At 60.1% G+C, this 13,224-nt stretch overlaps 2 protein-coding genes across 2 annotated transcripts; one reads left to right on the top strand and one right to left on the bottom strand.

Moving 5' to 3' along the window:
* Window positions 1–599: 599 nt before the first annotated feature.
* On the bottom strand, window positions 600–3,248 carry LOC132513823 (paraneoplastic antigen Ma6E-like). Its single transcript, XM_060138418.1, has 4 exons — window positions 2,627–3,248; window positions 2,417–2,572; window positions 2,303–2,329; window positions 600–2,050 (listed from the first exon to the last, which is right to left on the bottom strand). The coding sequence occupies exons 1-4, from the start codon at window positions 3,246–3,248 to the stop codon at window positions 600–602; spliced, it is 2,256 nt and encodes a 751-aa protein (XP_059994401.1).
* Window positions 3,249–9,726: 6,478 nt separating this feature from the next.
* Window positions 9,727–10,500, top strand: LOC132514111 (melanoma-associated antigen 8-like). The gene has a single exon (XM_060138839.1). The coding sequence runs from the start codon at window positions 9,727–9,729 to the stop codon at window positions 10,498–10,500; it is 774 nt and encodes a 257-aa protein (XP_059994822.1).
* Window positions 10,501–13,224: the final 2,724 nt, after the last annotated feature.

Raw genomic sequence — 13,224 nt, forward strand, 5'->3', positions numbered from 1 at the left:
AGAACACAAGCCCTGGGGGGCCTCCTGCAGACCTCCTGCAGCCCCGGTCAAGGTCTTCCTTCCCAAGGTCCCGGGGAGGAGCCCAGGTCCTGGGGTGGGCGCTGGCTGTGACCTCGTCCATCCTGTCCTTCCTGCCGGCTCCTGAGACTGGGCTTCCTGTCTCGGCGCCGGGACCGGGGCGGGGTGGACTGCTCAGAGGAGAACACATGCACCTTACCACAACAACAGGCAGCGCTGGGCCTGAATCTATGCCCAGAAAGCACACGTTGAGCTCACGACACCGGCCCACAGAGACCAGAGCCTTGGCTGGCTCGTGGCGCACCTCAGGGCTCTGCGGGGGGACGATGGCTAGGGTGTGTGTGTTGGGGGGAGGGGAGCGGGGGCTGGGGGTTCCTTGACACCTGGGTCCCTCTGGGGCCTACAGGGACACATTTGGGCTTGCCAGTACAGGGAGCAACCTGCCCCAGGGGATGATGAATAGGGGACCCTCTCAGGAGGGAGGCCCAGGCACCTGGAGTGGCCCCTAATATGGGGCCAGTAGGCTGCCAGGCCTGGCCTCCCCCTGCCTCCAAGCCTGGGGGCCCCGGGACCTGCTGAGCCTACTGGCCTGAGGTGCACCCCGGGGGGCTCATCTCTGCAGCCCCGTCCTCATTTCCCGGCTCTTCTGGGATGGGCTTGAGCCCCTCCTCGGGGGTCTCCTCGGCCTCCTGGCCTCCTGCCTGGGCGAGGCCCTCTGGCTCCCAGCCAGGACCTCCTGGGGCCACCGGGGAAGCACTGCCCATCCGGCCAGGCATGGGGACCCCGGGGGCATCTGAGGGTCCTGCCTGACCTAGGCCCGCAGGGGCGGCAGCACTTCCATCTTCCTGAGTGGCCGCGGACGCCTTGCTGGTCTCCCCAGGGCCAGGGGCTGCCCTGGCGGCACCATGGTCTTCAGGGGCCGCCTCGCCAGCCTTGGCAGTGCCGGCAACTGCCGCACTGGCCTCCTCACGTGCCGGGTGGTCCTCGGCGCTCCCTTCCTTGGAACGGGCGGCCTGGGCGGTGGTATCTTCACCATGTGCAGTGGTGCCTGCGGTGATGGCCTCATGGGCCGGGGCGGCCTGGGCGGCTGCTGCCAGGACTGCAACGTCCACACGGGCCTCTTCCTGCCCTGGGAAGTGCTCCCTGCTAGCCGGGTCGGCGTCCCAGGCCTCGGTCCTCTGGATGAGCCGCAGCATCCCCGCAAAGCCGGGAGGCCTCCTCATCAGCCGCCTCCTCCTCAGCGTGTCCCGGAGCGTGTCGTTCAGCCGGGCCCGCGTCAGCACCTGCCGGGCGCGCGCCTGGTCCGCCATGGCCGGGTGGATGGCCCCCTTCTCCAGGGCCGACTGCAGCAGGCCTTCCAGGCGCATCACGTACGCAGAGAGAGTCTCCTGGGGCCGCTGGGCACAGGTCACGAACTTCAGCCGAGCACTCCCCCGGGGGTCCTTGTTCCCAAACACCTGCACCAGCGCGGCCAGGCAGTCCTGGGCAGCCAGCTCGGGATCTTCCGCCAGGAGGCCGCGCAGGAGGTCCAGCGCGGGGCCGCGCAAGCTCTCCACCAGCCTCCTCCTCCTCTCCCTCTCAGACACGTGGCGCCACAGGTGCAGCGTGTGGCTGGCCTGCTCCAGCCAGCTCTCAGAGGACCCTTCCCCGTGGCCCGGCTCTTCCATCCCAGAGAAGGTTCCCAGCTCCTGGTAGCCCATGCTGTCCAGCACGGGCTGCGAGGCCTGCCTCCACTGCTGGGTCCCGGGCCCTGCCTCACCCATGGCGCCTGCCACTGTCACAACTGCTTCCTCAGGCGCAGCCATTGCCCCGCCCGTGGGTCCTGCCATACTCAGAAGTCCTGCCACGCCTGCAACATTTCTGTAACCTGCAGCTCCTTCCTCATCTGACTCAGCTCCTGCTTCACCTTCAGCTCCTGCTTGACCCTCAGCTCCTGCTTGACCCTCAGCTCCTTCCGCACCTGCAGCTCCTTCCTCACCTGCAGCTCCCTTCTCACCTGCAGCTCCCTCCTCACCTTCAGCTCCCTCCTCACCTGTAGCTCCTTCCTCATCTGACTCAGCTCCTGCTTCACCTTCAGCTCCTGCTTGACCCTCAGATCTTTCCCCACCTGCAGCTCCTGCCTCACCTGAGGCTCCCTCCTCACCTGAAGCTCCTTCCTCACCTGCATCTCCTGCCTCACCTACAGCTCCCTCCTCACCTGCATCTCCTGCCTCACCTTCAGCCCCCTCCTCACCTGCAGCTCCCTCCTCACCTGCACCTCCCTCACCTTCAGCTCCCTCCTCACCTTCAGCTCCCTCCTCACCTGCAGCTCCTACCTCACCTTCAGCTCCCTCCTCACCTGCAGCTCCCTCCTCACCTGCAGCTCCCTCCTCACCTGCAGCTCCCTTCTCACCTGCACCTTCTTCCTCACCTTCAGCTCCCTCCTCACCTAAAGCTCCTGCCTCACCTTCAGCTCCCTCCTCACCTGCAGCTCCTACCTCACCTTCAGCTCCCTCCTCACCTGCAGCTCCCTCCTCACCTTCAGCTCCCTCCTCACCTGCAGCTCCCTTCTCACCTGCACCTTCTTCCTCACCTTCAGCTCCCTCCTCACCTAAAGCTCCTGCCTCACCTTCAGCTCCCTCCTCACCTGCAGCTCCCTTCTCACCTGCACCTCCCTCCTCACCTTCAGCTCCCTCCTCACCTAAAGCTCCTGCCTCACCTTCAGCTCCCTCCTCACCTGCAGCTCCCTCCTCATCTTCAGCTCCCTCCTCACCTAAGGCTTCCTCCTCACCTGTGTCTCCCTCCATACCTGCGACTCCCGCCTCCCCTGCAGCCTCCTCCTCCCCTGCAGTTCCTGAGTGACCTGCAGTTCCTGCCTCACCCGCCCTGCCAACCACTGCTTGTCCCTGGGGCTGCGCAGGGCAATTGGGTCTATCCTGTGAATCAGCATCAGGGGCCTGGGGCAGGCAGACCACAGTCCAGGGCCCTCCCTTGCCTGGTATTTGCCGGGGGAGCAAGCTTCGATTTAAACACTCAGCAAACTCGACCAGGGCAACACTCGACCCCAGCTCCTTTCTGTAGACCTTGCCCAGCACTCGGTACCTGCCCAGGGAACGCAGGGCAGCCTGCACAGCCTCCTGGAATTCCTGGTCTTTGCAGTCATCTGGGATTCCCAGGATGAGCAGAGATCGCTGGGCGTTCACGCCCATCGACCTGCACCAGTCCCGCAATACCGCCAGAGCCATCGCCATCTTCGAGGACCTGAGGGTGGGGGGAAGCGATCAAACAGGTGTGCACAGGCTGTTGAAGTGTGGGAATCGGCCTGTGGGTGCAAAGAGGAGAGAATCATGTTTGTGCCACACAGCCCACCCTAGTGCCCCTCACAGCAGCAGCCTGGAGCACCTCCCTGCCCTGTTTGGTTTGTTTGACTTTAGGAAACTTTTTTTTATAAATTACATTTATTTACAAGATAGAAGGCTAGGGACTTCCCTGGTGGCGCAGTGGTTAAGAATCCACCTGCCAGTGCAGGGGACACAGGTTCGATCCCTGGTCCGGGAAGATCCCACAAGCCGCGGAGCAACTAACCCCACGCGCCACAACCACTGACCCAGCGCTCTAGAGCCCACGAGCCACAACTACTGAGTCCACGTGACACAACCTCTGAAGCCCACATGCCTGGAGCCCGTGCTCTGCAACAAGAGAAGCCACCGTAATGAGAGGCCTGCGCGCCGCAACGAAGAGTAGCCCCCGCTCGCTGCACCTAGAGAAAGCCCGCGCGCAGCAACAAAGACCCAACGCAGCCCAAAGTAAAAATAAAATTTAAAAATAATAACAAAAGAGCACTTGTTGCGTACGACTCAAGAAACAATAATAAAATAAAATAAAATAATTTTTTTAAAAAAGACAGATAGAAGGCTCGTCACCTTTTCTACATTTCTGGCCTCAGTTTTAGGAAGCTGCCTTTTTCCCAAGGAATTTTTCAAGTCTTCCAATTTGTTAGCATAAACATTTCCATAATGTCCCATAATATTCCCCTATATCCTCTTTGTTAATGTACATCTGATCCGTAACGTTGGCCCTCTTTCATTCCTCATATTGGGGATCAGCGTTCTTTCTATGTTTCCGTGATTCATCGTTCTAGGACTTTCTCGGTTTCCTTGCTCTTTTGAAAGAAGCGCGTGGCTTTGTTCACCGTGTCCATAATTTGCTTTCTATCACTGATTTCCTCTCTTAGCTCTCTTATTACTTCATTTTATGTTTCCTTTGCTCTTCTTCTTCTAGCATCTCTCAATGGACTGTTAGCTCACTGATTTTATGTCCTGACTCTTTTCTAACAGAAGCATTTAGAGGAATACAGTTTCCTCCTGTCGCTTTTTGCTGCCTCCCACTAATTTTGGTAAGTTGTGCTTTTTTAGTATTCACTTGGAAATATTTTCTAAGTCCCTCTGTGATTTTTCTCTTTGATCCATGGGTTTCCCAATATTTGAAGATATATTATCATTAGTACCATCAAATAAAATTCCCCCGTGATGAGAAAACTTATCATGTAAACTTGCAATACTGCTAAATTTATGGAGACTGTTTTACAACTCTGGTATGGCGTGTCCGGGTGAATGTGCAAAGCACCCTCGTAAAGAATCTGTGTACTCTGTGTGGAGGCCAGGGCCTTGCCCTGCCCACCCACCTCTGCAATTCCTGTGCCACCCGGACAGAGGCGACCTGAAGCTCTCGATGCCTCATGCAGTGGGCCAGAGCCCCTCCCTGGACCCCCACAAATCCATCTGCCATGGCCAACAGCCTCCACCAGATCACAGCAGCCCCAGCGCCTCCCCCTCTCAGCTTCACTTATGCCCCCCCCCCCCCCCCCCCGTGGCCAGGCGGCTCCTCCCCGACCCCTCGCACTACATCCCCTCCATACACCCTCCCCCACCCACCAGCTGGTGGCGCTCCGCTCTGGGCCCTGGAAGCCGGGCGCCCCGCCATGCGTAGAGGTCAGACTGCCTCTCTCACCTCCCCACACCGGGGAGTCCTCCCCCGAGCACACTCAGCGCCAGGGGCTCTCGCTTCTCGTACCCCAGACGCAGAGCCCACCCGTCTTGCCCCCGCCCACCCGGGAGCCGGAGCCCCCTAACTGCCACGAGCGTCCTCCCCCCCCACCCCACGCCCCGCCCCGGCGGGAGCTCCCCTAACGCCTACCGCACCCGCGCCCGGGAGTCCTCCCCATCGACCCCCGCCTCAGCCTTCCTCCCGCCACACGCCGCAGCCGTTAGCCCTCCCCTCCCGTCTCGGCCCCGGGGGTGGGGCCCGCCCTTCCCGTCCTCCCCACCCCCGCAGCCAGTCGTCCTCTCCTCTGGCCCCCAAAGCCGGCCCCACCCGACCAGTAGGAAGCCCTCCGCTCAGGCACCCCCCACGCTTAGCCATTAGCCCCACCCTCTGCACCCCGACTCCAGAACGCCCCCCACCAGCCACCCCGGAAGCCAGCGGTCCTCCCCTCTGACCCGCTCACTGGGGGACCCTTCCCTCAGCCCCCCTTCAGCCCGCTACCCTCCGCCGCCGCTCCCCCACTCCCAACCGAGCAGCCCGTAGCCCTCCCCCGACCTCCACTCCTTCCCAGGGCCCCCGGTACCTGCGGAGTCCAGCCCCCGGCAAAGCCCCCGCCTGTCTCCTGACTCGCTCTGACTCTCTGGATGGCTCCGGAGTCCCGCTCACGAGGGGCTGAAGAGCTCGTCTCAGCAGAGCAGCCAGGAACTGTGCCGCCGACTGTCCCAGGCACTCTGTGCGAACGCCACGTGGGCTTCCGGGTGCTCCCGGAAGCCCCAGGAAGATGAGGGAGAAAGTTCTAGACGTCTCTTTACCGAGAAACTGGTTGGATCAGAAGAGCACGTGAGGAGGCGCTCTGCTACGGAAGCAGCAGTAGCCATGCGCACTGAGGGCCTGAGGTCCCAAGGCTTGGCGCCTCCGGAAGCAAAAGACACGCCCATTGGCCTTCCACCAATAGGAAGGCCTCCTGCGAGGCTGCGGAGCTTGGGGAGCAAACTTGGCGATGCAGAGCCCGTTGTGGCAAGTACGTCCATTTGTCTTTACAGGTGGTTTTCTACTGTGATTGATAATGTCATAAACCTATTCTTATTTCTTTGGTTTGTTTTGAATTTTATTTTATGTATTTTTTTATACAGCAGGTTCTTATGAGTTACCCATTTTATACATATTAGTGTACATTTGTCAATCCCAATCTCCCAATTCATCACACCCCCCGCCCGCCCCCACCATTTTCTCACCTTGGTGCCCATATGTTTGTGCTCTACATCTGTGTCTCTATTTCTGCCCTGCAAAGCGGTTCATCTGTACCATTTATCTAGGTTCCACATATGTGCATTAATACACGATATTTGTTTCTCTCTTTCTGACTTCCTTCACTCTGTATGACAGTCTCTAGATCCATCCACATCTCTACAAATGACCCAATTTCGTTCCTTTGTACGGCTGAGTAATAAATAATAGTAATAAAGCTCTTCTTTATATGGACTGGTTTCTTGTCTAGTTGTACCACCTAGCCATCTTCTCACATGGCACAAGAGGATGAGGCAGCCGTCTGGGGCCTCTTTTATAAGGGAGGTAATCTCATTCATGAGGGCTCCCCCCTCATGGGCTAATCACTTCCCAGGGCCTGAGGGAGGACTGAGGGGAGCCTGGACCCCAGAACACAGTTGGACCTGGGAAGCCAAAGGGCGGGATGAGCACGTGCAGCACTTCCTGACATCCGGGTCTCAGAGACGCTGGGGAGGGGAGTACGGGGCGGGATCTCAGAGAGGCTAGGGAGGGGGTATAAGGGTCGGGGTGTCTGGTGGGCACGGGAGAGAATCCCAGGTCCTCCATGGAGTCAAGGTGAGGGCCCTGAGGGAGGACTGAGGGGAGCCTGGACCCCAGAACAGAGTTGGCCCTGGGAGGCCATAGGGCGGGATGAGCACGTGCAGCACTTCCTGACATCCGGGTCTCAGAGACGCTGGGGAGGGGAGTACGGGGCGGGGTCTCAGAGAGACTAGGGAGCGGGTATAAGGGTCGGGGTGTCTGGTGGGCACGGGAGAGAATCCCAGGTCCTCCGTGGAGTCAAGGTGAGGGCCCTGAGGGAGGACTGAGGGGAGCCTGGACCCCAGAACAGAGTTGGTCCTGGGAGGCCATAGGGCGGGATGAGCACGTGCAGCACTTCCTGACATCCGGGTCTCAGAGACGCTGGGGAGGGGAGTACGGGGCGGGGTCTCAGAGAGGCTAGGGAGGGGGTATAAAGGTCGGGGTGTCTGGTGAGCAAGGTAGAGAATCCCAGGTTCTCCGTGGAGTCAAGGTGAGGGCCCTGAGGGAAGACTTAACAGAGCCTGGACCGCAGAACAGAGTTGGTCCTGGGAGGCCATAGGGCGGGATGAGCACGTAGAGCAGTTCCTGACATCCGGGTCTCAGAGGCGCTGGGGAGGGGGAGCACGGGGCGGGGTCTCAGAGAGGCTGGGTAGGCGGTATAAGGGTCGGGGTGTCTGACGGGTACGGGAGAGAATCCCAGGTCCTGCGTGGAGTCAAGGTGAGGGCCCTGAGGGAAGACTGAGGGGAGCCTGGACCCCAGAACAGAGTTGGCCCTGGGAGGCCATAGGGCGGGATGAGCACGTGCAGCACTTCCTGACATCCGGGTCTCAGAGAGGCTGCGTAGGGGGAGCACGGGGCGGGGTCTCAGAGAGTCTAGGGAGGGGGTATAAGGGTCGGGGTGTCTGGTGGGCACAGAAGAGAATCCTAGGTCCTGCATGGAGTCAAGGTGAGGGCCCTGAGGGAGGACTGAGGGGAGCCTGGACCCCAGAACAGAGTTGGCCCTGGGAGGCCATAGGGCGGGATGAGCACGTGCAGCACTTCCTGACATCCGGGTCTCAGAGACGCTGCGGAGGGGGAGCACGGGGCGGGGTCTCAGAGAGGCTAGGGAGGCGGTATAAGGGTCGGGGTGTCTCGTGGGCACGGGGAGAATCCCAGGTCCTTCGTTGAGTCAAGGTGAGTGCCCTGAGGGAGGACTGAGGGGAGCCTGGACCCCAGAACAGAGTTGGCCCTGGGAGGCCATAGGGCGGGATGAGCACGTGCAGCACTTCCTGACATCCGGGTCTCAGACACCCTGGAGAGGGGGAGCACGGGGCGGGGTATCAGAGAGGCTGCAGAGGGGGTATAAGGGGCGGGGTGTCTGCTGGGCACTGCGGAGAATCGCAGGTCCTGTGTGGAGTCAAGGTGAGGGCCCTGAGGGAGCACTGAGGGCAGCCTGCAACCCAGAACTGAGTTGGCCCTGGGAGGCCACCACGTGCAACACTTCCTGACATCCGGGTGTCAGAGAAGCTGGGGACCTGGGATAAGGGGCGGGGTCTCATGAGGGCAGAGGGTAAAATGTCAGGTCCCTGGTGGACTAAGGTTAGGGCCCTTAGGCAGGACTGAGGGGACCCTGAGGGAGGACAAAAGGGACCCACCAGATCACCGCCCTTGCAGGTGGCCGTGGGAGGCCCCGGGGCGGGATGAGCACGGTAGGCCTGTCCTGACGTCCTGACGTCAGGGTCTCGGAGAGACTGGAGACCTGGTATAAGGAGCAGGGACTCACACTGGCAGACGGGACAATCCCAGGTCCTGCCCAGAGTCCAGCCTGCACGCGAGGAAGGAAGGACTGAGGACGTTAGACCCCGACACAGGGAGGGATCCTTTGCCCTTCCGCGGGGGCCTTGGAGGCGCCAGAGCGCGGTCAGCAGATGAGATGTTTCCTGACCTCTGGGTCGGGGTCCTCAGGAGGTCAGGTGTTTGGTGTGAGGGGTGAGCCTTCAGGTCCGCAGAGGGTGGACTCCCAGGACCCCGAGGGAGGACTGAGCAGACCCCCAGCCCTGGAACAGGGGCCTCGACAGAAACCTGCCCCTGTGGTCAGCGCTGGGAGGCCAGGCAGGATGTGAGGAGGAGGTGAGGACCCAGCATCTCCCCATCCTAGGACCCTCGGGAGGCCCTGGGCAGGTGCGGCCACCTGTGGGGCCCCCTCACTGCTTTCTGTTCAGATTCGGGGTCCTGTTCTGAGTTTCCCCTCCGGCCTGCAAAGGGGAGGGTCCAGGCCCTTAAGGGGAACAGTGAGCACGACGAGCGAGCCCCGAGGGGACCACCCACCCCAGAACTCAGCACTGGGGGGACCTCACAGAGTCCGGCCCAATCCTCCTACCAGCACCGAGGCCCAGAGCTGTGCCACAGTGTACACAAGAGGTGCGCCCTCCATTCCTCTTACAGGGGCTCCAGGAACCGGGAGGCGAAGGCCCAGGTCTGAGGACCGTGTCCTCAGGGCACAGAGCAGAGGAGGCCCAGGCAGCGCCAGGAGCCAAGGGGAGGTGCGTGCCCTGAGTGTGTACCCAGGGGCTCCCCCTCCCAGAACAGAGGGGACCCCACAACACCCAAGTCACCCCACAGCCCTGTCAGCCCCAGAACCTGGGGCCGTGCTGGCTGCACCCTGAGGAGCCCCTTCACTTCCTTCTTCAGGTTGGCAGGGGACAGGCCACCCAGGAGGAGCGCCCCTGTGAGGCCCGAGGGCAGCCCTTAAGACGAGACCTGTAAGTGGCCTTTGTCAGAGCTGCCCAGGGTGCCTTTCTCTGCCGAGGCCGCTCACACCCCCTCTCTACCCCAGGTACGAGGTCCCCTGCCCACACTCCCGTGGGCGGACCGACCCCAGTGATCAGGCCCCCGGTCGAGATGAGTGAGCTCCGCCAGCCTGAGGCCGACCTTGAGGCCCCAGTCCCGGCCCAGGGTCCGGTGGAGGCGCCGCTGCTGGGGGCTGCGGGGGAGGAGGCCGCATCCCCCTCGTCCTCCGCCTCCCCTGGCGCCCCCTCCTTCTCCGCCTATGCCGAGCCCTTGTCCCGCGAGGCACTTGTTGCGCTGATGGCTGACCTGGTGGGGTTCCTGCTCGTCAAGTTTCGTACCGGGGAGCCGACCTCCGAGGCGGAGATGCTGAGTACGGTCGTCCGGGAGCATCGGGACCACTTCCCCGTGGTCCTCCGCCTCGTTTGCGAGTGCATGCAGCTGCTGTTTGGCTTGGCCGTGGAGGAGGTGGACCCCCGCGAGCGCACCTACGTCCTGGTCCCCACCCTGGGCCTCACCTGGGATGCAGTGCTGAGCGACTGGCAGCGCACGCCCGAGGCCGGCCTCCCTCTGCTGGTCCTGACCATGGTCACCCTGTTCGGTGACCGCGTCCCTGAGGAGGAGGTGTGGGGAAAGCTAGGCACCCTGGGGTTTTGTGGCGGGAGGGAGCTGCTCACCGAAGTGTGGGTGCAGACGGGCTACCTGAAGTACCGGCAGGTGCCCCACAGCGACCCTGCCCGCTACGAGTTCCTGTGGGGTGCCCGGGCCTACGCGGAGGCCAGCAAGTGTCAGGTCCTGCAGCATCTGCTCAGGAGCAATAGCATGGCTCCCAGGTTCTTCCCATCCGTGTCTGCAGGGAGTGTGAGCGATGAGGAAGAGGGAGCCTGAGCCAGAGCAGCAGCCAGTCCCACGTCCAGCAGCTTCTCCCGTGGGGCAGGAAGGGGGGCTGCTCCTTCACTCTGAGTTTGAAGAGGGAGCGGTCAGCCTTCTAAGCAGTGAGAGCCGGGCGAGTTGGGGGAAGCCGGTGTGCAGCATTTTGGGTTCCTGTTGTGTATGTTGACGTGGACTTCCATGTCGTTTTCTTTAGGAATTTTTCAAATGTTGGTTCTTTGAATAGAAGACTAAACAAGCTTCAGTGTCTAACTGTGTATGACGTTAATCCCACAGGTATTTGCACTAATTCAGTTCAAGAACAAGAGTTTTGCTGTTTTGTAAGAGAGGTTGGGAAATCTCCCAGTTCGTTTTGTGACCGTGTACAAGATAACAGGGAATTGGAATCAGAACTGCTCTGGAAATGTGGAAGTACTTAGCAGTGATATAGATGGGGGAAGAAATAGAAAAATAAAAGCCATTGTTGTTCCAATTCTTGCTTCCCTGTCTTGTCTGTCATTCTGTAAATAAAACGAACTATCTCTGTTGAGTTGGATTTGCACGGGTATTTTAAGAAAGTAGGAGAAGGTTCATCTGCGTCAATAAGCCCCCTGCCCACTGGTTTGTTTATTCCGCAGACCTCCACGGAGCCTCTGCTCTCCGGAAGGGCCTGTGTTAGTAGCGGGAACGCTAGGAAAGGCAGGACACACCCACACCTAGAGTGATGGTCTAGGAGCCACTGTCACATGAGGAAGGTGGTGAGACGTCCCCTAAGTCCCACAGAATAAGACAACATGGGACGAGGCGGTGGGGCTCCAGGAGCGAGCCCTGGAGTGTTAAGTGCCCCGAGCCAGGGCACTTCGGGCCTTTGGGAAGTGGGGGTTCCTTCTGTGGGAGGTGATGGTGATGAAGCTGGGTGGTGGCAGCAGCCAGACATGCAGAGGGTGTGTCTTGGGTTGCAGGGGAAAGTCTGAAATGGGACATTGCTGTGAGATGTCCTTCTGGGTCGTGGATAAAGCCGAGAGAAATCTCGCCCTGGGGCAGGAAGGAAGGGGTGCTGGCTCTTGTTGCATTGCAGTGGGCCACAGTGAAGAGGTAGGTGTTTCATACCCGCCATCTGCAAGGATTTCCAGAGAAATGAGGGTCTTGCTCTTTGAAGCCCTGCTCGGTATTCCCGGGGCTGGCCCTCCTCTCCCTGCCCTGGGAGAGCCAATTACCAACTGTATGGAAACGACCATTTTAGTCACCTGGAGTTTACTTTGGCCACTTGTGAGCAAGGTCTAGATTTCAGTGGGATGAAATGAATGAAAATAGGGGGTTTGAAAGAACAGAGGCTGCCGAAGTGGAAAGGAGTCGCCGTGTGACTGGAATCCTGGGAGCTTTGCGTGAGCTGCACCCAGCTGGGGAAATCACCACCCTTCCCTCCATGCCGACACACACACACACACACACACACACACACACACACACACACACACACATCCAAATTGAATAATAAATCCTCCAGGAGTAAAACACACAGAACAGCAATTTTGACTGGTTTTCTATTCCGTTTCCTATGGAGCTGCAAATTCTCTGAGATGTCATGAAAAGAAAGCAATTTCCAGAGGGGAGAAGGACAGAGTCTGGGATCAGAATAATACTAGAAATAAGTCCTAGCCACTAAGAAGCAACGTCCGCCAGTGTCCCCGCGTTCAGGCAGGTGCAGAAATATGGCGGCATCAGAGACCCACAGGTTTGGGCTGTGACCTGGCATCGAAAGGAAGAGGCAACTCCTGGGCCTAATGGGATTGGGAGGTCACTGCAGTGGGAGGTGCAGACGGCGCCGGGGGCTAAAGAGGCAGCCCTCCCTGCTGAGCGCCGTACGACAACGTGAACATTACGTGGGATCCTGGATTTGAAGCACCTGCCATATAGCAGGTGGGCACTTGGAAAAGGTGGAGAATTTCAGGGCCAATGGAACCTGCTCAGACACTCCTGCCGGAAAAGAAGGGGATTTTGTCATCACAAATGGTAAGCGCTGCTTTTGTTGAGCCTCTACTAGGCAGTGTGGCATTGGAGAGCCGTCAGGTGCTCGTCCCCATCTTGTCTTCCTCTCCTCCCCGCACAAGAGGGGACACAGCACTGCCAGAGTCCTCTTCACTTAGGAGGGGTCATGTGATGACCCTTTGCCACTGAATCCTGAGCAGAAGCATTTTTGTCACGGCCATCTGTATCGAAGGCACACCGGGGTCGGGGGTTAGTCCTCAAGCCATGACAACTCAGACACAGACCACTGTGTTTCCTCCCCCAGGGTCTTAAGTCCTGCACCTTTGACCCTTAGATGTGAGATGCCAGACTCTGTGCCTTTAAGGCCCTGGGCAGGGTTGGAGGTGTTCCAGAGAGAGGCTGCCCCACAGGGAGCTGGCGGAGGGCATTTCCCTCAAGCAACCCGCGCCCTTAGGTCCCTGAGCTGCACCCATCCGTCCCCGCGGGGCTGTGCTGAGTCTCTGTCAGGAGGGCAGCCGCCAGCTGCCGAACGGCCCCGTTGGGGTCGGGGGCGTCCCCGTGGGGCCCAGCCCCGAGTCCCCCTCAGGGGTGACCCTGCTGCCCACAGCGCCCACTCTCTCCAGAACCTGGCCTCGGTCTGCACAGCCTGGCTTTTGCCCTGCCTGTCCCCCGACTAGGAGCCGCTTAGGCCCCGGTCCTGATGACCTCGTGCATGTATGTTTATCTGAAAGTCCCAGAGAAGCATCCCCCCCC

This window comes from Lagenorhynchus albirostris, chromosome X, assembly GCF_949774975.1.
Source record: "Lagenorhynchus albirostris chromosome X, mLagAlb1.1, whole genome shotgun sequence".
NCBI lineage: Eukaryota > Metazoa > Chordata > Mammalia > Artiodactyla > Delphinidae > Lagenorhynchus > Lagenorhynchus albirostris.